This window comes from Typha latifolia, chromosome 14 (genome assembly GCF_019914945.1).
Source record: "Typha latifolia isolate L0001 chromosome 14, TyphaL0001v2, whole genome shotgun sequence".
Classification (NCBI taxonomy): domain Eukaryota; kingdom Viridiplantae; phylum Streptophyta; class Magnoliopsida; order Poales; family Typhaceae; genus Typha; species Typha latifolia.
In genome coordinates this window covers 7,602,207-7,624,867 of record NC_133099.1, presented here as the reverse complement: position 1 = coordinate 7,624,867, position 22,661 = coordinate 7,602,207, and the positions used below count along the sequence as shown (strand labels likewise).

General features: G+C 35.3%; 2 protein-coding genes across 6 annotated transcripts; both read left to right on the top strand.

The window, feature by feature from the left end:
- The first annotated feature begins 291 nt into the window (after nt 1-291).
- On the top strand, nt 292-7,434 carry LOC140801194 (uncharacterized). 2 transcript variants are annotated; one of them, XM_073156192.1, is made up of 10 exons: nt 292-657; nt 722-800; nt 872-966; nt 1,145-1,249; nt 1,350-1,429; nt 3,382-3,472; nt 3,542-3,649; nt 6,488-6,574; nt 6,885-6,953; nt 7,077-7,434. In XM_073156192.1, the coding sequence occupies exons 1-10, from the start codon at nt 430-432 to the stop codon at nt 7,263-7,265; spliced, it is 1,131 nt and encodes a 376-aa protein (XP_073012293.1). In that variant the 5' UTR covers nt 292-429; the 3' UTR covers nt 7,266-7,434. The 2 variants fall into 2 exon arrangements, with proteins under 2 accessions (XP_073012293.1, XP_073012292.1); XM_073156191.1 differs by having other exon boundaries at nt 316-657; nt 3,382-3,649.
- A 3,569-nt stretch (nt 7,435-11,003) lies between these two features.
- Nucleotides 11,004-21,390, top strand: LOC140800861 (protein ENHANCED DISEASE RESISTANCE 2-like). Of its 4 annotated transcripts, XR_012111323.1 has the most exons (5): nt 11,065-11,273; nt 18,359-19,324; nt 20,007-20,087; nt 20,922-20,975; nt 21,099-21,390. XR_012111323.1 is itself a non-coding variant. In XM_073155755.1 (4 exons), coding segments are annotated over exons 3-4 (939 nt in total). In that variant the 5' UTR covers nt 11,065-11,273; nt 11,403-11,596; nt 18,359-18,386; the 3' UTR covers nt 20,008-20,251. The 4 variants fall into 4 exon arrangements, 2 of the variants coding, with proteins under 2 accessions (XP_073011855.1, XP_073011856.1); XM_073155755.1 differs by lacking the exons at nt 20,922-20,975; nt 21,099-21,390 and adding an exon at nt 11,403-11,596 and having other exon boundaries at nt 20,007-20,251; XR_012111322.1 differs by having other exon boundaries at nt 11,070-11,273; nt 20,922-21,390.
- The last annotated feature ends 1,271 nt before the right edge of the window (nt 21,391-22,661 follow it).

Here is a 22,661-nt window from a genome sequence, read left to right as displayed (position 1 = left end):
GCCGAATAAGAATTGCTCACTTGAGATGACCATTTCCCTGTTATAGTAATTTTGAAGATAGTTTAAACCGTCGTTATATTGAATCCCAACAAATTAAAAACACGTCATCATCTATTAATAGAAAGCAACTACAAATCTAAGCAGCCAATGACACGTCAGCTGACTGGATTGATAGTGAAAGCCAAGAGACTGGTTAAATAAGAAAAGTTCCCTATAATACTCGTGTCAAGCCAAATTTATCTACCTCTACACAAAAATAATAATAATAAATAAATAACAAGCAAGAAGTGCAGAACCATCCCCTTCATTTTCAAAGCTAACGAAGAAAACAAAAAGGAAAAAGAAAAAAATTATTTCCCTTCTTCCACACGATAGTGGAGACCAATCTAAAGAGGGAAGAGGGGAGAGGGAAGAGGGGAGAGGGAAGAGATGGCGGATTTGGATTCCCTCTTGGATGAGGCGGCGCGGATAGCGGAGCAGGCACGTGAGCTCCGCGACGCCGCCGCCGCGCTAATCTCGAGGACGTGGAACGAGGAGCAAGTCCTTCGGCAACGAGCCCTCGCCCTCGAATCCGACCTCCGTCGACTCCAATCCACCGTTGACTCCTCCGCCACGAATCGCCGCGCGGCCGTTGTCGATTTTAAGCTCGCCGACAAGGTCGGTGGATCTCGTTCCCCTTTCTTCCGTTCCAATGTCGTTAAATTGTCTTTCCTTTAAACAGATTGATGAGGAGTTATATCGAGCAAGGTGTTTGATTAGTGATGGCGATGTGGCTTCGCTTCTTCCAAGCAAGGATCATGGTAAGTTTATATTTTAGAATGCTTAAATTGATTACCTAATTTTATTTTGTTTGATTTGCTGGGGTTGTTAGGCCGGTTCATGAAGATGTTTCTTGGCCCGGTGAATGTGCGGGCGATGAGGAAGGAGGTGCAATTGAAAGTGAAGGAAGAGTATAATAACTACAGGGTATGCTGCTCTATTTGTTTTTTAAATGTTATAAATATTAAGTAGGAGGGAGAAGAATTTTTTTGCAATATTTATGCTTGGAACCTGAGCAATTCAAGTTGATTTACTACATGAGAAATTAAATAGAAGAAGAATTGCTGTTGTATTCTGCTGACAATCTTAATTTTCTTATTGGCAGGATAGAACAGCCTTTTTGTTTCTTCTGTTTCCATCCACTCTGCTTCTTTTGAGATGGTGGATTTGGGAGGGTTGCTTTCCAGCATTGCCAGTTCAGTTATACCAGGTGATCTTGTATTCAATTTTTGTTTACCGTTTGTACTTTGCACGGTGTCATTCTTGAGAAAACTTCATAGTAGAATATTTATCATTTTATCTTTTTGCAGGCGTGGTTATTATTTCTATACACAAGTCTAGCTTTGAGAGAGAACATACTGAGAGTGAATGGAAGTGATATCCGCCCTTGGTAAGATTATTTACACTGTTCATTTCATTTTTATGTTTTCTATCACATACTCTTGCTATGCCTAACCCTAACAATGATTGGTGAAATCATCTTTTTTATGATTAAATTGAATGACTCATGTATGCTCAATATATCTGGAAATCGTGTTATGAAAGAAATTAATTACTGTCGTGTATGTTGCTTTACCAATGTTAGTTATAACTTATACATATGTAACCATGGATTAGATGGAGAGGTCCACATAAGGTTGAAGAGTGATGAATATAATAATAGATCCTTGATGAATTATTCTCCATGCAATGGCATCAACATCGTGGGATTGTGCCTAACTGGAAATATTAGTGGATGAGAAATGATACTGTTATAGCTATATTAAATTAACTAGTTCGATTATTTTGGATACTAGTGAATTTTATCATATGTAGCCAATGTTCTTACTCTTTGTTCTGTCTGATTAAGTGTAGAAAGCCTCAACAACCACATGTTGTTCAGTCATTGTTTAAGAAGAGGGACACAATTTGAGTTGTTATGCAGCTCATGCGTTACGCAATCCCAAAGTAGTTAAATAAATGTCTTGCTTTCTCAGTTAAAAGTATCTTGCTTGATAAGTTACTAAATTACTATGGCAATGTAATCTCATGAAGGACAAATATCCACATATGATATATGTGATTTTCACTCTTTCTCCTGTTATGGAGTACCAAAGAGGTGCTATTGATCGTGTGAAGGTTCTATTTCTGTCTTAATTTGATGAATTTGCTAAAGTTATTATCTTGTCTCATTTGATGGATGATGAAGATCTTGTGGAAGAGACATGAAGGGCTCTTTTTGGATTATCTAACTATTAAAATATCAGGAGCACTTTAGGTACAAATATTAGATGACTGAGAATAATGAACCGGCCCTAAAACCTCAAAATAATGTTTTTGTGATTCACAATGTTGATATCGTTTATTCTGTTTGTTGTTACCAACGATGACTGTGCTGACCGGCACGGGACGTGTTGGCAGCGTACCGACATGTGGCACGAAGAGTGCCGCACGGCATCCCTCCTAACGGCACTTCACTGAAGACTCTTTATCGTTGTCGACCTCGCCGTTGCCCATCATACCCGAGGTCGCCGATCGCAACGCGGATGCCCTAGCATTTGCTGGCTCGAGGAAGAAGATGATTCGACTGGGTGACGACGAAGCACTACTAGTCTTCCTCCTCTTTTTCTTTCCCTCTCTTGCAACACTGCCAGCAAGTGTTGCGGCACATGCCGTGACATGCGTGCCAACCACCAGTCAACACGATCCGCGCCATGGCACGGCCATCCATGGTTGTTTCTACGTACTTTACACACTATCTTTTAGGTGATCTATATGTAGAACTAAAAGTTGAGAGTTTCTTGTTGATGGTCCAAATAAGGAATCTAAATTTTAGACTATAGTTCAATCTACTAAGAAGAATGCTTAGCAAGTACTTGAATTTAAGGTTGCTTTCAAGTTCTGCTGGCCTCATCTCCTAGAGGCCTCCTATCACCCCCCAAACACTTGAGGTTGATTACCCTTCAGATCATCTGGGGACGTGAAGCATCCAGGAGGCTTCCTGCGATTCTTAGAGGCCTCATAGAGCCTTATGCCACAAAAGAAGGCCCTAAGAAGGCCTTGTTTTTAAGGGCTTTGGCACTGTAAGAACTGGCCAAATGACTGCAGTATAACATGCAGGATTCATGTGATTGGTTGAAGAAAGCTCCCTTTTTTCTTCCCAGCACAAGCTGATAAAACCTTTTTCAAGTTTGACTCATTATCTTGTGTGGATGTTGTTATTCCTTACACATGGCATCATAGGAGCATGATTTGCAGTAATCATTCATGTTGCTGATTTACTTTAATTTCTTAACTTACTTTTAACAAGTTTTATTCCCATTTCCAATTTTTTGTACATCATATTTTGCTTTATTTGGACAGGTGGATATACCATCACTACTTTGCTATGTTGATGGCCCTTGTAAGCTTGACATGGGAGATAAAGGGGCAACCTGATTGTCCGAATAAGCAGGTACTTGCTTACTTGTTTCAAACTCATTATACAGGTCCCCTTTTCTCTAATCTATGGAACTTTTCACAGAAAGGGGTACAATTGTTTTTGGCATGGGCTATAATGCAAGGCGTCGCAATGCTTTTACAAAATAGATATCAGCGTCAAAGATTGTATACTCGCATTGCTTTGGGAAAGGTAATGTGCTACAATATAAATTTTTTTTATCTATATAGAGCAATCAAGTCTTTCCTTTGTAGACCATGTAGATACCCATTAAAAGACAAGTTTTCCCTTGGGCTCTAGTTATAATGAGATACTTAAATTTGAGTTATTCTATGGAATTATCTAGCTGTGTTCTTATTAATGCCAGAACAACTGTTGGTCCACTCGATGATTAATTTTCCAGAGCTCCTAAGACTGGTTGAACAGAGGTGTTTCGTTGGTTGTTTATTTGGGGGAATCTGATTAGAATAGTTCATCCAATACTACATATTTGCAGTTGCAATGTGCCTACTACCTATGAATCATGGGCATGGATATGGGATATGGAAATGAAATGACTTGGACAGTCCAGTAGGCCCAATCAAACAATTCCTGATAGGGATACAGCTATATATTTCTATATGCTTGTATAATGCTTATACATATGTATTAATATGTATCATCTTCCATTTGTTTGATAGATTCGAATAAACTGCCAAGCATCTGTGATCTATTTGATTCACAAAAATATTTTTGGTGCGCATACGAAAATCACCAATAATACTAGATGTAGTAAAAGATGGCGTATATTAAGTCATATATATTATGAATAAGATAAGATCCAAAAAAGGTGATTATAATCTATAGTGATGTATAATTATATATTGTCATTAAAGAAATTCATTCTCATCATTGTTTTAAGAATATGGACAAGTATCTAAAATGCATCATGTCCTATTTAACACTGATACGTACCAACTAGTGTATTTTATCTGTGGTTGGCGCATGCTTACATGTTGAACCATCATTAGTTTTGTAAACCCAAGTTTATATCCATGCTTAATAGATCATGTGCATGCATTAGATGCTCATTTTTCATGTTGTATAACCATAAAATTGAGTATTGGCAAATCATTTGGGATATCCAAACATGATGGAGAAGATGATCCTAACTTTGCATATACTATTTTCCTAAGTCATAAGGGGGAAAATGTGATGGAGGATAACCTGAAATGAGTAAGTGCTTGGTTAAGCAATTAAGAAGCAAATAGAAATTAGAGGTTGCAGATTTTGAAATTTTCCTGATGTAATTCTACTAACAACAATTTAAGGACTGCAGCATGTCAGCATGCTGCAATCCTGTTCCAATAACAACCATTGTCTTGGCAAAGAGGAAGGAAGAAGAGGGATGACGGTGAACAGACGAATTGAAGAGGAAAGGGAGATGATGAAGCAATGGCAGAAAAAGAGAGGGGAGGTGGAGGAAAGGAAGGAAAGAGTGGGAGAGGAGATGGAGAGGATAAATGATCACCGTCATAATTTGTCTTTTGAGATGAAAGTGTTGAACTTATTTTTAAGGTTCCAGAATTATGCCTAATTACTGCTCTACTTCACTTTCTATCTGTACCATTTTCATCATTTAAAGATGAACTCACTACGTCTTGGCTTGCTAAGTAGCTCAGTATGACTATTTATTTTGTGCTTTGCAAAGAAATAAATTCTTTCAAAAGAAAAAAAAAAGTTTGCAAAGAAATAAAAACACAACAAAACAAAACCATCTCACAATGCTGTAGGAAAACTCAGTTTTGGCCACATTAACAACTACCAGTCGAATGCCAAAGATCTTTGGTCAGAACTTGATAATTTTGCGCAAAACATCTAACAATATGGGTTTTAGATTGGTTCCACCTGAAACTAAAGTAGTTAGTTGAAGCCTTACACAGAGACACAATATGAACCATTAGATTGTGCACGTGTGAATCCTAGATCTGGTCTACAATGTGAACCAAAAATGGCTGGAAGAAACTTGAGGAACACAGAAAGTAACTCACACCAAAATGCCCATTTTTTGACATTTTATTCATGATCTCTATGTTGAGACAGAAGAATGAAGGTGGATGGTTAACTCTAACACTTCTTTTTGGTTCATCATGCACAGTAAGTTGAGGGAAGATGGAAGGTGTTTATTAGAAACCATAGCTTTTTCTCTGACCCATGCTTTCTATACAGGCACATGTAGCAAAGCTCTAATCCTGCATGTATCCATCCAAGACCTTCTCTTCATCGGCCAAGTTTTATATGCATGCACTTGTATGACTGTGGACAAAGTTCTAACACTGTGAACCACTTATCCACCTTCAGTACAGGTCCACCCTAAATTCAGATGGGACCGATTTAAAATGTGAACTGAGTGGTTCATGCAGCTTGTAGACAGTGCCTTCATGAGTAAATATGAAGCTTGCCTTTTCTTGATACATATGGGCTTCTATTGGCTGCTAGAATATAAAACCTTCTTTGAGAATTTGAACCTATATTCATGCTACAATCACATTTTAACTGTATTACTTGTTAGAGATCATGTGGCTGTCTGAATAGAAAATATAACTATACTAGTTGGTTTGATGAGATGAGCTTCATTGGCAATATAGCAGTTGATAATGCATCTGATTGATATTGTTACAACTTACAAGATAAAAAAGGCGGTGTCAGCCTAAACTGGATATTAGATGATAGATATTTTCAACTTCCCAAAATTTATCTACAGTATGCCAAGTAATGTTTGATCATGATAACCATACTACTAGCATTCTTTCTGATTAATTATCGAAACAATATAGAAAAAAAGAAGTTTGACTGCTTTGACTCAGAGGCTCAAATGTAAGTCATTGCAGTACATTTGTCATGTTTTGAGGTTTCCTTAATCGCATGCTTACGTTTCTTCACTATCCGGCTAGCTCATCTTACATATTGTAACTATGCTCGTCAATTGTTTATATGCATTCATCTCATGAACATGTTATTTCTCGGTTAATTTCCTCTTGCTTTCTACAGGCCAAAAGAATGGATGTTGTGTGGGGAGAAACTGCTGGCGTTCAAGGTCAATTGTGGCTTTTGTACCCCATCCTTTTCATTTTGCAGGTATCAGAAACTTTACCCTTGGGCATGTCATTAAAGTTACTATGCATTCAACCAAAGACCCCAAGAGTTTTAAAACATAAATACAATGCCATTTAACAGAATGTGAGCTTAGATCCTATTACCATGGTAACCCACATGTTGACAAATGCATTCCAGTATTAAGGTCTTGTTGGTTACAATATAGCTTTAAGTGCTGGATTTATCATTTTCCTCTTTAGTATATCTAGAAGAATGACCTTCCTCAAGTGTGTTTCTTTAGTTTCTGAATACAAAATGCTGGACATCTGCAACTGTGAATTATTGGTTTCAGGGTTTCGAGGCATTTGTCGGAATCCTACTTCTTCGGATAGCTTTTGTTGGTGTCATCCCTGAATGGCAGGCAAGAAAATCTCTTGGGCTTTTTACTGTGATGATAAAAGATTCTTACCAGCATATTGTTACCCTACAATCAGATTGCAATGGCAATCTTAAGATCTAGAGCTTTGTCATCTTACTTTTGCAGGTTGTAGTTTGTGGAATCTTGCTTGTTGTGATGGCAGTTGGTAATTTTGTCAACACAGTGCAGACACTGATGACAAAGTTCAGAGTCAAAGCAAAGATGAAGAGAACTAAGAGCAAACAGGATTTCGATCAAGGCACTTCTCAAACAAGTTCGTCAACAACTTACTCAAAATCAACCAAGGCATCATGATGGAGGAAATCATCTCATTTCTTCAGGTTGTCCAAATCCTGCAATGTCAATCATCTTTGTAAAGCATTAATTTTGTTTGTAATAGTTCTCTATATGATTCCTAACTACGTTCTGTAAGGTAATGGGTGATTTATAAATGGCCTCTTTCTTGCCGTGTTTTGTTCTTTCCTATCTTGAAGCTATTACAACTGCATGCTGAATTTGATACCTGAACCAAGGTCAGAGCTAACAAAAGTTGGCGATCTTGAGCTGTTCACCGTGGTAGGCCATTAACATGGATGATCAATCTAAACTGACATCTTGGTTAATACCATTGTACATTTTCCACAGCAAATTTGACATTTATACTAGTATACGATGCATTACTGGGTTGTTTATTCCTCCTAGATTTAAGCAAGTCAATAAGTTTCCATTACCAAGAATTGGCCGCTTCTTTGTTAAATATTAACTGGACCAACGTGAGAATAAAAACGGTGACCCTGCCATGATAATGGACCAATTTTTTTGTCAGAATTAGGATAGGATAGTCCACAAGATGATCAGACTTCATGATGCTAATTGACATTATTGATTTCAATCGATTTACCCCTATTTTCCATAAGAAGTGCATGTTATAGTAATAACTTTCAAGGAGGGGTTTGGATTCGGTGAGGAACGATTTCATGCAGGTTAATCTAAATATATTATTAAATGCACACAGATATATTAATTACGTTCACCTACTGCATTGATGACATCCACTCACATCCTATGGCCGGCCCATATATTGGTTTTGTGAGTTTAGAACGCTAGAGAGAGTTTCCATCTTTATTATGTTGACAGTGCCATTGGCCATCATTCATTTCTAAGAACTTTGATGTGCGTGTGGTTTAGGTTTTTCTTAGTCCTTGATGGCTAAGAGTAGTTTTACTTTTGCTTATTTTATTTTATTTTATTTTATTTTTTTTGGCTAAAGACAATATTTTCAAAGCCATATTATACAGTTTGACTTTAGTCCTAAAATCCATAGTATGATACTATCGCATTGGTGTTGAACATTGATGATTTATATATGTACATTGGCTTCTTCTTAGCTCAATCCAAAGTAGTCATTGGAATGGCTATAAATCGTTCCTATGCATGAATCCTAGAGTTTTTTGTATCACCTATAAATGCAATTATGATGGGTTATAGGGCATTAACAAAGGGGCATACGAGAAAGAACATATTTATTGTATTGAAATATCAAGAGAAAATTAGAGACTTAAAAACACATATCTTTTACATATTTACTAACGGATTGAAATTTCGTATCACTCGTGAATACAGGCATATCGCTGAACTATATAAATCTCTTTTCTTATTCTCTCTTCTTTGTGATTTGCATATCTTTAGTATTCTTGCTTGTCAGTCACAGACTTCGTAGAGATGACCGGATCGTCATTAGTGACATCGCTTGACCTAGGAGCACCAGTATTATGACCCTTGCGACCTCTCTTGGGGACCTAGATTCACAGGCCAAACGAGTCCGACGGAGGAACCTCATGAGGCACGGTCAGCTGAGCTTGACTAGAAAGATCCGAGGCTAGGGCAGTCGTCGTTGAAGAACTTTCTTTCGATTTCCAACACGAGCTTAGGTCTATCCAATGATTATGGTCATTTCAACCACATCGAAAACAGACCACATAGAGATTTTCGTAGGACGTGGCTTGGATCACTTTTTTCCCTTCAAGTAGGACTTGCATAGATTATTTAAGAGGGTTAATTAAATTGATCTCAATATCCGGACAAACTTATCTTTAGTCCTGAACTTAGTATGGGTATTAGTTTTGATGGGCGCCCTATATCGGAGGCAATATTCATCGGAATGTCTTCCAGCCAATATTCTCCTAGAAAGCTAAAAAATTAAACCCACACCGGAGCCATCAAGATCTTCTCACTTAGAGGTTGGAAATTGGACCTCTAAGAAATAAAACTTAGAATAAGACCCTAAAAAGCCCAAGGACCTCTAGTCAAGATATTCAACATATCGACCTCAAAAGAGTATCGAAAAAAAAACCAGCAGCCATATTAATAGCATTTAAAGACTCGACCGGCTTCTAACGATGGGCTATCTCTTTGATCAAGTAAGTTAGCGGAGGAGGACAACCTAAGAATTTACCAATTAGTCTAAATTGCTACTCGACACGATTTTCTTTAATCTATCAAGGTTTATATTAACCTTACTAGATAAAAAAGACAGAAGCCTCTCAAGAATGGAGGTAAATGTTTTCCTTGCTTCATTTATCCTCGATTTGGTTTGAGTGCCCTTGAAGAGCTGGGCCCAGGACGTAGGACCTTTCGACCCTATCTCAGCTAAAGGTTGAACCGGATAACCCATTTGGAAGCGAGTTGGGCTTCTTAGTAGTCACATTGGCATTTGTCTCATACAACAAACACTTTAATCAAGGGAGGAGTTTGGGGAACTGGTTAAGGTGGATCTAAGGGCTCTCTAAGAGTAAAGGAAAGAGCTTACAGGGTGGTTGGCGGAGCTCATAACTTTTTCTCCTTCCAAGACAAGGAAATGAAGACTTTGTTCTTATTTGATATAATGTAAATAAACCTTTCACAATATGCCTACAAACTATAGTGTTAAAAAAACATGAAAAATTAGTAGATTATTATATTTACACTAAATTCCAATAAATGTTTGCTTGAACTTGAAGCTTCCACTAGGATTATTGAACTCTCATTTGGTCATGCTCAATAAGTCAATCTTGCATGCCATAAATTAGCATTGTTATTTTTTTTAGTTTTCTCTAAATAAAAAGTCCATGTCAAGAAAAGAAAAAGATAAAAGCAACTTTTTTCTGCTTTCCATGATGAATGATAAAGATTTTGAGGCAACTCTAACTGAGAATATCACATGTTGCAAGAAAGGAAGAAATTGAGTGGAAGAGACTTGAACCTAGAGGAATTAAAGAAGGTTGGTCAAGACTCCAAAATAAGAACTAAGTTGCTGTCATTTCTTTCTTGTATGCTAGAGAGAAATCGAGGGCACAAATGTCACTCAAGTTTTTTTTTCCCTCTAGTGGGAAAGATTCCCTCCCATTTGCTTCTAACAATTTTAAGGTGAATGAATCGTTAATTTAATCATGATTTAAAAATATAGGTGATTAGTTATTTATAAATTAATTTTTTTTTAAAAAACTTAATACAATTAAATACGCACTTATATATATTTTAGTTAAATCCTGCATAAGATAAATCTCGTGATAAGTTACTTATAAAATTTTATTATAAGTAGATGGGTGCACTGTAATAAAATCATGTATATTTTTTTAATAAAATTTCTATCATAATTAATATACTTATTATAATCAAGCATGAATTTTGTATAAATTTATATAAGTTAATTATAATATTTTACAACCAGACAATAAAATACAAGGAAAACTTTAGAGGTACCTAATTAAAATTAGGTGTTTATACAATTATCCTTAAGAAAAGAATATTTTTTAGTACATGACAAATTGAACTAGAACATTTGACTCCCATAAAACATCCTCTCAACTCATGCAAAGGCGGCAATATTCTTTTTAACCGTGGCATTAAGATCTAGTTGCCGATCACATCGAAACTAAAAAGGAGCTAAATATATAAACATGGAAGCATTTGCGTGTCGGAAAGGAAATAATGTTCGGATATTTCAAACTGTCACGGCACGAAAAGGAGCCACAAACTTCACCCACAAAGAGACCCACAAAGAGACAACAATCCGACTTGTCCTCCACGTCAGCTTCGCCGGGCTCTTAACAGGCAAACCCGCAACCCTCCCTCCAAACCAGCCTACACGATTCGTTCGCCTTCCCGGACGAGCGGGGAGAGAATTTCACGCGATAAAATTCGCGTTTACTCTTCAATCGAAAGTGGAGTCTCCGTCGCCATCTGACCTCGTTCTCTTCCGTTCCTCCCCAAATCTCGCGGTCTCCTTGCACGATATCCGAGGCGCGTCTTCTCGGATCCCCGCCGTAGGAGAAGCGGAAGCAAGTAAGCCGATGATTCCTAGGGTTTCTATCTCTTTCATCCTTGACTTTTTCGTTCGATCTCTTGATCTTGCTCAAATTACCTGATGGGTTCTTCCTCTAATGGGGGCGAAATATCTTCTTCTGATCTTAGCCGATTCGGGTGGAGGTTGCGTTCTTCATTTGTGTTTGCTTGATTAAGGAGACAATTCGAACTGCTTCTTTATTAAAGATGATAATAGTGGTATCGGGTTGGAGATATGTTTTGTTCTTTGGCTTCTGATAGGATATATGATTTCAAATATCAAGCTTTATGTTGCTTTGCTGAGAACCACAAAGCTAATCAAGGTAATGATACAATTGAATGATCTTTTCAATCAACTTCAAGTTTTTTGGAAAATTCCTGTTGATTTAAGAGCTTGGATTTGCTATAAAGTCTTGTAACATGGAAAAATGGAAATAATCTAGAAATTGCACAGGTTCCCTCATCATAGCAGAAGAAGATTATGATAGCAATTAGGTACTTACCATTGATGGTTTACTTGGCATATATAAGAAACAGGTTCCTTCATCTACCCGAGCTTAGACAGCGATAGAAGAATTCAAACATACTTTTCCACTGATAACAAGACATCCTCTTGCCTCTACCATGAAACTTTGAGTCTGGGAGAAAGTTTTTTTTTTTTATTAATACATCAATGAATCTGACTTGCAACGAAGCAGTTACATGGTAATTTATTGAGTTGCAAATTCTTATTTATATCAGGTAACCTGACCCCAGGAAGCTTTGGGTAAGTCTTGAGGCCATTAATATGGCTTATCTTATAGACAAGACACTACTAAAGGGTTCTAACTTCCCTCTAGAAATTGTATCATTGCACATTGTAGGACTAGAAGATCTCTCATAGACATGTGTAAAGTATGTGGCGTCTCAAGTCTATGGCTCAGAACACAGACCATTACTAATTTAATATGGCAACCTGGGGCTTAATTTTAATGTGATCTCATGAGAAACCTCCTGCACATTCCTTGCTGAGCAAGAAGATGAAGATGATAGAGACCTATATAAGGGTTCATTGCAGTCTAAAGAAAAGTAATTTAGTTATGAGGATGCAAATTTAAATGATCATCCTATAACTTATGGTCAAAAAGCAATGAGACGATATAGGAAAAGATTGTTGCACCGTATAGCTCGCCTTGAGCTGTCGTTGTGGTTCATCTTCTTATATATATGATGTTATGCATCGTGAGAGAATTTGCATTAATCTTTAATAACAGTACTATTAACCTGGTATTTATTAGTTTATTAAATGATTGATGAACCAAATATGTACTTATGCTTGTTTCAAAGAAGGCTGCCAGTTCTTATAGTGAACCATTTCAACAAAAAGTTTTGCAAGATTCAGTTGAATTATATTTTGACATTGCTACTTTGAGTGTGTGCCAAATTTTATTAGTGTTAATTTGGCATTTGATACATGGAATACTCAAAATGGTCAACAGAAGTCCTCAATAATGGCACCTAATAGTAACTATACAAGAAAGGTCCTAAAGGTGCTTTAAGCTTCTAACTCTAAATAAATATGTTTTGGGAGTTAAAAGAATCTATGTAACTATATTGCCTTTGTATTTTTAGATCTCTTGATATTTTCATCATATATTGATAGTCTATTGATGGTTTAATTTTAGACAATTATTTTGTTAAATTTCAGAAGTAGAACCCTCAAGGATATCTCTAAATGCATAATCGAGCAAACCTGACAAATGCTATACATAATATCCCACATTATAGTGTGCGCCATGCAAAGCATTAGTGGGACATACACACTTTCATGCTGACTTAGAAATACCATTCAGGAGCAATGCAGTTTGTCTTTTCCAGTCATTTCTCCTAAAAAGGATAGGATCATATAACTTGGAGGAAAATCGTGGAATCTACAAAAACTATCTTCAAGTATTGTTTTGTTGTGCCCAACTTAATTACAGCTAGCATATTGAAGGGCTTGAACATCTTCTTAAGAAGGGCTTGAACATTTTCTTAAGATACACTTCAGATGTAGATATCATGGAATGAAACTTACTAGGAGATGAATGATAGATCACCTTTTGGTCTTTTGGATACAGGACAATCTGGATGAGTATTATGTCTAGTTATCAGTCGTTTTTGGGAACTTAGTTTTAATGATATTCTTGTATATAATGCTAACCATTTTATCATATTTAACACTAATGATAGCACTGGAGGCAACGAAAAATTTTAAGCAAATTGGATGTTAATCCCATGAATCAAACAATCTTAGCAAGGGCCATTTTAGATGTTTGTCTTCTTTAAACAATAAGACTGTGAAGGAAGAATTAAAGAAAATCAATGCTGATTGTGGAAGCAGAACTTTTGGTGAAATGCTAGTTGCTGAAGACTTATTTTTTTCTTGAACAGTAGTTTTGGTAGTGGAGGTTACTTAAGCAGTGTTATTAACTTTGATAACTCATGCCATTCAAGTGGAGCTAGGTGTGAAAATGGGTTGGTTAATATTCAATTTGACCAATCCCATATCCAAAGTTTTGCCATATATGCATTTCAACTTGTCCCTACATCTAGAGCTATATCTATATCCATTCCATATTCGTATCTGAGGGTTTGAGGGTTCAATCTGGATACAAATATGAGTTGAGGAATTCTACTGAAATAAGTATTTGAAACATGGATTGAAGTATCAGCTACTGTTTCTCAACTCGAGATCGAGATCAACTACCCGGTAAAACAAACATATTGACCGTATTGATCGCCCATATCAGATTAAACTACTACTTTTTAATTATGTAAAAATTTTAAATATTATTTATAAATATAGGAAAATTTTTAGAAATTTAGAAAAAGTGATAATAAAATAAGAAAATAATAATTACTTATATATGCATCCTAAAAGCTAAAAAATAAATAAATAAAGTATTTACTCAAAAAAAAGAGGGGAAGAACTGAAAGGAAAAGAAAAAGAATTAAATATCACTATTCTACTTCTTCCATAATGAAGAAAAGAGGAGAGAGGGTAGAAGAGCCAAAAAGAAAAAAACTTTTGTAGTGAAAGAGAAGAAGAAAAAAAGAGAGAAGAACCGAATAGAAAGAAAAAGAAAAAAAAATTATGTTGCTTTTGCAGTGAAGGAGAGAGAGAGTGTGGAAGAACTGAAAGAAAATAATGAAAAACCATATTTTTCTGCTTCTGCGGTGAAGAAGAGAAGAGAGAGAAGAAAAAAAAACTGTACTGAAGAAGAGAAGAGAGAAAGACAAAAAAAAGAATCACGTTCTTGAGATAGCCAAAGTTCGCTAGAGCTAAATATGTATCGCTCGAGTTCAAAAGACCTCGTCGGAGTTAGATCTTTGCATTGGAGAAGCATCAGTTTTTGTTAAGAGAGGAGAGAGAGAGAAGAAAGGTTGATGGAGACATCAATATTGTTGTTCCCAAGTTGGATTCGGGACAAATCCATAATGAGAGAGGAAAATGACGACAAGAATATCAATTACTGATGTTTCCGGGTCAGATTCAGGTGAGATCCCTTACCCATTTTATCCAAATCGGTCGATCTCGACCCGTATAGGCTGATTCAAATTAGGTATCGGCTGATACAATTAATATCCGCCCAATACTAGTTAACTAATTTGTATCAAGCCTAGATCGAGATTGACCGATTTTTGCATCCATGGTATCAGCTAATCCCAATCCGTATCACCAAACTAGATGGCTGATACGATCGATTTGGTTGATCCCCTATATGAATTGTTCGAAATAGATGGTTAATAGAGTTGATACGGTTAATATGTCATTTTTTCAAGCGACCAATCCTGATCCTAAAACTAATATTTAGACCTTTAATTCAAATAACAATTTAGCCTAAATTCTATGAAGATATTGAAATTGAAATAGAAGAAAGCTTTTTTGTGTCTTTTAAGTGAATTTCTAATATATTTTTTATTATAGTTCTAAGTTTCGGCCGATCTCGATCGATGTCCGAAATCAGTCTAGTGACCTAGTTTTGGCTGGGTATCGACCGGATCGGTCGATACTGGATCTATTTTGGGTCGGAATTTGCCATATCGGCCGATCCCGCTCGATACGGGCTCTCCTTCTCTCTTCTCTCACTCCATCTTTCTTCTCTCTCTAATTTTATTTCATTTCTTCTCTCGCCGGTGCCCCATCTCTCTCATTTCTCTCTATTCTCTCCCTCTAGCGTCTCCCTCTCTCTTCTTCCTCTCTTTCTTTTCTCCACTCTCTCTTGTCTCTCTCTCTCCTTCAATCTCTGTTACTACAGTAGATTTTCTATTGTAGTGATAGAGAGTGAGATAGAGAGACGAGAAAGAGAGAGAGAAAGAGATTGAGAGGGAGTAACAGAGAGAGGGGGGGAAAGAGAAGGGAGAGAGAAGAAATGGAAAAAAATCAGAGAAAAAATTACCTTGCAACAGTAAGAGAGATTGAGAGAGAAAGAGAAAGAGAAGGTAGAGAGAAGAAATGAAAGAAAATTAGAAAAAAAAATAAATTTGCCTTGGTAGTAATAGAGAAAGGGAGGAAAAGAGAGACGAGTAAAGAGAAGAGAGCCAACTCAATCTTCATCAAAATTTTGACTAAGTTAATGTAATTTTTAGTTTTTAGATTTCATATGTGAATAATTATTATTTTCTTAACATTTTTCTAAATTTTTTTTAAATTTTTTCATATTTTTAGGTAATATTTAGAATTTATATGATTAAAAAAATAGTCTGATCCGATATGGGCGACCGATACAGCCAATATGACGATATCATATTGTTTTTCCAAATGGCTAATTCTGATCCCGATGCCAAGTTTTGGAACCTTAATTTTTATTATATATTTTGCTATAAATTGAAGTAACGTCATAATTTTTATAGATTTACAAATCAAATATAGATATATATATATATGACATTCAATTTGTATTCTGTATCAATATTAAGCGAATATGGTAACTAATTTTGCTATCCGTTTACTATATGTTCCATGTTCATATCTGGAAAGAAAAATGGATATGGATATGGATATAGATATGGTTTTTTCAATGTCCGATCCTTATCCAAACCATTTTCATACCTAGCTGGAACTCTTCTTCTCAACAAATCCTACTATTATGACAGTTTTAAAGAGCCAATGCTTTTCTGGAAATGCACATCCAAATAGCCCTTGATAAGCTTATTTTGCATTACGACTTTGTCCACATAAAGTACTAAAGCTAATCTAGCAGATATTGAAGAAATCAAAAGTTGGTCTGTATCGTATCCAAGATTGTTCATTCACAGAAATTAAAGAGATTCAAGGTCATAAAACCAAGATGATCAACATACAGTTCTTCAAGTTTCATGTTTTTAATAAGGTCATTTTAGTGTTCATATTGTTTTTTTGTGTTCTCAATAGAGAGAGAGAGGGAAAAAGGAAGAGAGAGTGAAGGAGAGGGAAAGATAAAAAAAAAGGGTGAGAGAGAGAGGGAAAAAGGAAGAGAGAGTGAAGGAGAGGGAAAGATAAAAAAAGGGTGAGAGAGAGAGGGAAAAAGGAAGAGAGAGTGAAGGAGAGGGAAAGATAAAAAAAAGGGTGAGAGAGAGAGAGGGAAAAAGGAAGAGAGAGTGAAGGAGAGGGAAAGATAAAAAAAAGGGTGAGAGAGAGAGAGGGAAAAAGGAAGAGAGAGTGAAGGAGAGGGAAAGATAAAAAAAAAGGGTGAGAGAGAGAGGGAAAAAGGAAGAGAGAGTGAAGGAGAGGGAAAGATAAAAAAAGGGTGAGAGAGAGAGAGGGAAAAAGGAAGAGAGAGTGAAGGAGAGGGAAAAGGAAAGATAAAAAAAAAAGAGGGTGAGAAAGAGAGAGAAAGATAGAAAAAAAGAGAGTGTAGAAGAGAATGGTTACTTCAGACTAATAGTTAGAGGGATAGGAAAGAAAAGAGGGAGGAAGAGAGATTTTTACTTTTTAGGCTTTATATGTGAGTAATTATTATTTCTTATTTTCTTATAATTTTTTTCTAAATTTTTAGAAATTTCTCAACATTTTTAATAATATTTAGAATTTTATTTAATTAAAATAGTCCAATCCGATGCAGGCGGCCGATACGTATCGTTTTTCCGAACGGCCAATTCCGATCCCGATACCGATTTTTGAAACCTTAGTTAAAACTCTCAGATGGTGAAGTGATTTACTTAAGTTCCTATTAAATTTTGACTATGTAAATGAAATCAACCTGATTTGTAAATTGCAAATAAGACGGCTAATATTTTCTCTCCTCTTTACTCTTTTTTTTTCATATATATGTCATAACCTTATTTAATTTATCTGACCATGAGATCATTGTCTATTGTTCTTTGGCTAAAAGGTTGATAACCCAATGAAAATTGTTTACCAATTCTGGATGTTCTAACAAGACATTGTCACTGGACTCATAATTTTTGTCCTAAATAACATGCTTGATCAATAGCAGTAAATCATTTTCTATTTTCAGTTTCCTTTAGTCTTCTGATAGGTTCTAACAAGCCATTCTCATGGAACTCATAATTGTGGTCCTAAATGGCATGCTTGATCGATGGAAGTGCATCATTTGGTCAACTATAGTCTTGTGAAAACACATTATTCTTTCTACGATGGAACTATAGACTATCCCAACCTGTCCCCATGTTCTATGCTTGATGCTCGCCACTGTTTCCTTTAGCTTTCTGCAACACAACCTATGGTTCAGTTATACTCTTGTCTCTTGCACAAGAGTTCACTAATAAGGACAGCAGTCTAGAGTGGAAAGGTCTGAACGGTTGCAAATTGCATTGTGGAAAGCTCCTTAACACCAATCTCCTGGATTCCATATCTACTTCTATTGTTCTCTGTCTATGAAACATGGATTTGCTAAAGTACATTCTTCTATGAATAAATATATTGCTAAATTAATTCCTTTTGTTAATACTATTTAGAATAGCTTGAAGTGTGTAGGGCTCTATCAATTTAATTCCATACTGAATTTTTCCTCACAAACATTCTGTATGGACAGATTGGTTATTGTAAAAAGCTATTTTTTCAGACATCTGTGCAGTGCACACGCTTTCTTACTAATGTTTACCCTGTGGATATGTTACAGGAATTTGTTGGAGTCTCTTTTCCAGCACATGGCTGGTCCTTATGATGAGAAAGGTAATGCGTGGATAGAAAAGGTAAAATCTGGTGGATCAATTCCCTTTCTTGAACCAGAGAACTGCCCAAATGGTTGGGCTACTCCACCTGGTGACAAATTTATGGTTAGAGGTCCTGACTATCTCTCAGATAAGGTGAAAATACCTGGTGGGCAATACCTTTTAAAGCCTCTCGCTTTTGATTGGATCAAAGGTCCAGCAAAAATTGGTGAGGTACTAAACCATCCAAATCATCGTGTAAGGAAAGCTCTTGATGATGAAATCCGCACTGGTAATCAGCCTTTTGTATGGGCCTTCAATTTGCAACTTCCAGGAAAAGATAACTACAGTGCAATTGCATATTTTGTAGCAGTTGAACCTGTAGAAGATGGATCTCTTGTGGATCAATTTTTGAAAGGCGATGATGCTTTTCGTAATTCAAGACTTAAGTTGATAGCGAACATAGTCAATGGTCCATGGATAGTTAGAACAGCAGTGGGTGAGCAAGCCATATGCATACTTGGCCGAGCTCTTTCTTGCAAGTATATTCTTGGGTTGAATTACATTGAGGTTGATGTGGATATTGGATCTTCCATAGTAGCAAATGCAATTGTTCACTTGGCATTTGGTTATGTAACAACTCTAACAGTGGATCTAGCTTTCCTTATTGAGAGCCAGTCTGAATCAGAACTCCCTGAAAAAATTCTTGGAGCAATAAGATTCTCACAACTTGATCCAGCTTCAGCTGGTTTGTATGAAATGCCCTCTGAAGAAAATTCAAATCTGCAGTCTTCAATATCTACAAGAATATGGAAATCTTTTGGACAAGGTTTTTCGCAACTGCTAAAACCAGGCAATCTGGATGACTCATCCTCGATTTCACACAATATCAATGGCGCTTTTAATGGAGAAGAAGGTGAAGAGAACACCAAATGGTAAGTGTACTAACATCAAGTTACACTAGAAAAGAGTTCCTTTGGGGTTGTTTTGAGTTGGATACATGACAGTTAGATCACCTTTTAGACAGATTAGTGTGCCAAAGATTTTTAGGTAGTCTTAATTACATCTTAATGGATCGTGATGTTAGAAAATCTATAGATATAATTGGCCTGGTCTCATGATATCTCCAATTTCACTTTCCTTTGTCTTAATACTTCCGTGACTGCCCAGTGCTCCACGGCTAAGTTACTTCTTTTGCCATTTAAACAGCCCTTCCATGTTTCCTAAAGTCTTACCTTATAAATTCAAACATTGTGGACAGATAGCTTGCTTGACTAAGATTTCCCATCATCTGGTGGAAAAGAATAGTAAATGGGAATGATGTTCTTATTTCTCTTGCTTTGCATTGAAGTCAGCTTTGAACGTATTTTGTTCTTTTAAACAATAACTGAATACTTTTTTTCTGTAAATACTGTATATTTGATTCCTTTCATAAATTCATTTTCTTCCCTATGAATTCCAGTATTCTAGTTCTTACTGTTCATACTTTCCTGCTAGAATTCTTCTATTGCATGTCACCCAACATTTCCTATTCTTCTTTTCATGGCATTACAGTATGTTCTTAACTAGCTCATCTTTTTCTCTCTAATGTCGTGTACATTGTTTATTTTTCTACAGATAACATTTTCATCCCTCTGGAAATACAAAGTTTGTTGCAACACTAGCTCTTCATGCAAGGATAACCCAAGTTTAGAATCAGTGGGTTAATCTCAGTATTTACATTCAATCATTGAATAATTTATTGTTAATTGCATTGTCATTAATCATCAGGAGTCATTGTTGGTAGCTTTAATTCTTTTGTGGGCTCTTTTGCCTCATTGTACATTATATTGATCATATCCATGTTTTACTTATTATTATTAGATGTTGAATGTAGATGGGTAATAATAGGTAGAGTTATATATTTCTCTATCAATAATTCCTCCTCAGCTTTCACGCTCTGCTTTTTTACTGCAGACATAATGATGCATGCATTGCGTCTTGCGTAAAGTTACTTTTGAATGAGACTTTTTTTGTTTAGAGAAATAAAATTTTGGAGAGTTAGCAGTTCAATCATTGAGGTCAAGTAAGACTGAGTGCAAATGCACCTGAAGGGCATTTGCAGTTTCAGTATGATAGAACATTATTGCGAAATAGAAAAATATTTCTTAAAAGTTAACCTGTCTTCATTTGATTAGTTAGGAATAATAAGTCCATTACCAGGGTTTATTCCTGAAATTATCAAACATTTTTTCCTTGGAGAGTGAATGCTATGCTTGGTGACACACTACAAACTATTTGTGAAGTATTATTTTTGCATGGATACCCTTCAAAAGCTCCTTATTTGTTTGAATATCCGACCAAACCTACTATTCTTGCATAGATGCCTTTTTACTTATTTTCTGATAACTATGTGTCAAAATTTGAAGCATTTAATAGATATAGTAACAAAGATGCCCTTATTTGAGAGTAACAGATCAAAAGAAAATAAGGGTATTTTTATCCTCTTACTATTAAATAGATTAATATTTAACTGTTGGTTAATTTTCATAGGTATCTTTGCAAAAAGTAAAAGTTTTAAAGGGTGCCATGCAAAAACTAATTGAGGTATACAATTTGTAAACTACTTGGCTTTGCTGCCTCTGTGTTCAGTTGTTTCTCTCTTCTCTTAACCACTGTGCGTTTTTTTTTTTTTTTTTCCTTTTCGTTTAAAATTAAAATTCCTATGAGCTTTGGGATGCAATGCTGGTGGCCGAAGCATGGATTTACATATTGAACTTGAAGCCTGAGCCCTAACATGTCGATACCTACAAAGAAAACCAAGATTGGTGATGGCTAGATATGAATGCTAAAGTGAAGCTTTTGCCCCCCGGTTCTTTATTTCATCGGCAAATTATATGGTTTACCCTCGGCCCAATTTCAACTTAAACATTTCTGTATTTTAAACTTAAGGATTTGTTCAGATAATGTTAACATTTTCATTCAAAATTATTGTTACAAATGATCAAACTACTTTTATCAATAGTGGTGCTAATTTTCTTCTGCTATAAGCAAGTTGCAAACTGAGCTAACTATCCCTCCTATCATCAAATCAAATTGTATTTTTATGTGGGTAGTTAAGTTTTTTCATATCCTTGTTTTGACGGTTTATTAATGATTGCAATTTGCTTTAGACCACAAGCGAATTAAGTACTTAAACTTGAAATATGTACGAAAAATATAATGGCAAAGGCATATTTGTATTTTCTTTTTCCCTTGGGGTGGTACTGTTGTCTTGTCCTATGTTGTAATCAAAAGAGAAAGGGGTATATTTTCTCTTGTATGCGTGGTTGTTTGGCAAGAAAGAAAAAAAGGAAAGAGATATTGAGATTTTAGAAAGAGCTTGGGTTTAGTGCTTTAGGTCCTGACGCCTTTTTGGTTGGTTACTGAGGAAGAGATGGTGGTCTAAAAACTAAGCCCCCTTTCACTTTAAGGATAACAAAAGTCTTTATTTCAGAATATAACTATTTATTTCAGAATAACAGCTAAATATCATAATAGATATATTTCAGAATATAAACATTATTTATCAAAATTATATTTTATATTATATACTAACCCAAGTACTAATTTAATTTAAGTACAATCTCTCTTAAATATCTTATTATAATTTATCACAAATATCTTATCTCTCTCAAACATCTTAATAACATCTTATCATAATTTATCACTCCTCTCTACTCTCTCTATCACTTATCATGCCTTTTTTATTTTATACTAAATAAATAAAATTTTAATTTAAACAGCATAAAATATCAATAACTTAATATTTCATTACCTTAAGCACATTTTAAAAGGTATTATTATTAAATATTATTTTCATTTATATACTTAAATATAAATATTATAAAATTCTTAATAATATAATATTTAATCGATATAATAATTTATTTATATTATAATTTTTCTATGTACTAATAACATCAAAAATATAATATTAATTAAAGTAATATTTTATCGAAATAAATATTAAATCATTGATAAATAGCATTGCATTGCATATCTATCTCCCTAGCATTGCATTGCATATTTATCTCTTTAGCATTGCATTCAAGCATTACATATTTACCTTCATATTATAGCATTGCATATCTATCTTCCTGACATTGCATTGTATTACATATCTATTTTCTAGCATTGTATTGCATTGTATATTTATTTATCTAGTATTGCATTGCATATTAGTATTATTATTAAATATTATTTTAATTTTATATACGTAAATATAAATATAAATATTATAAAAATATTTAA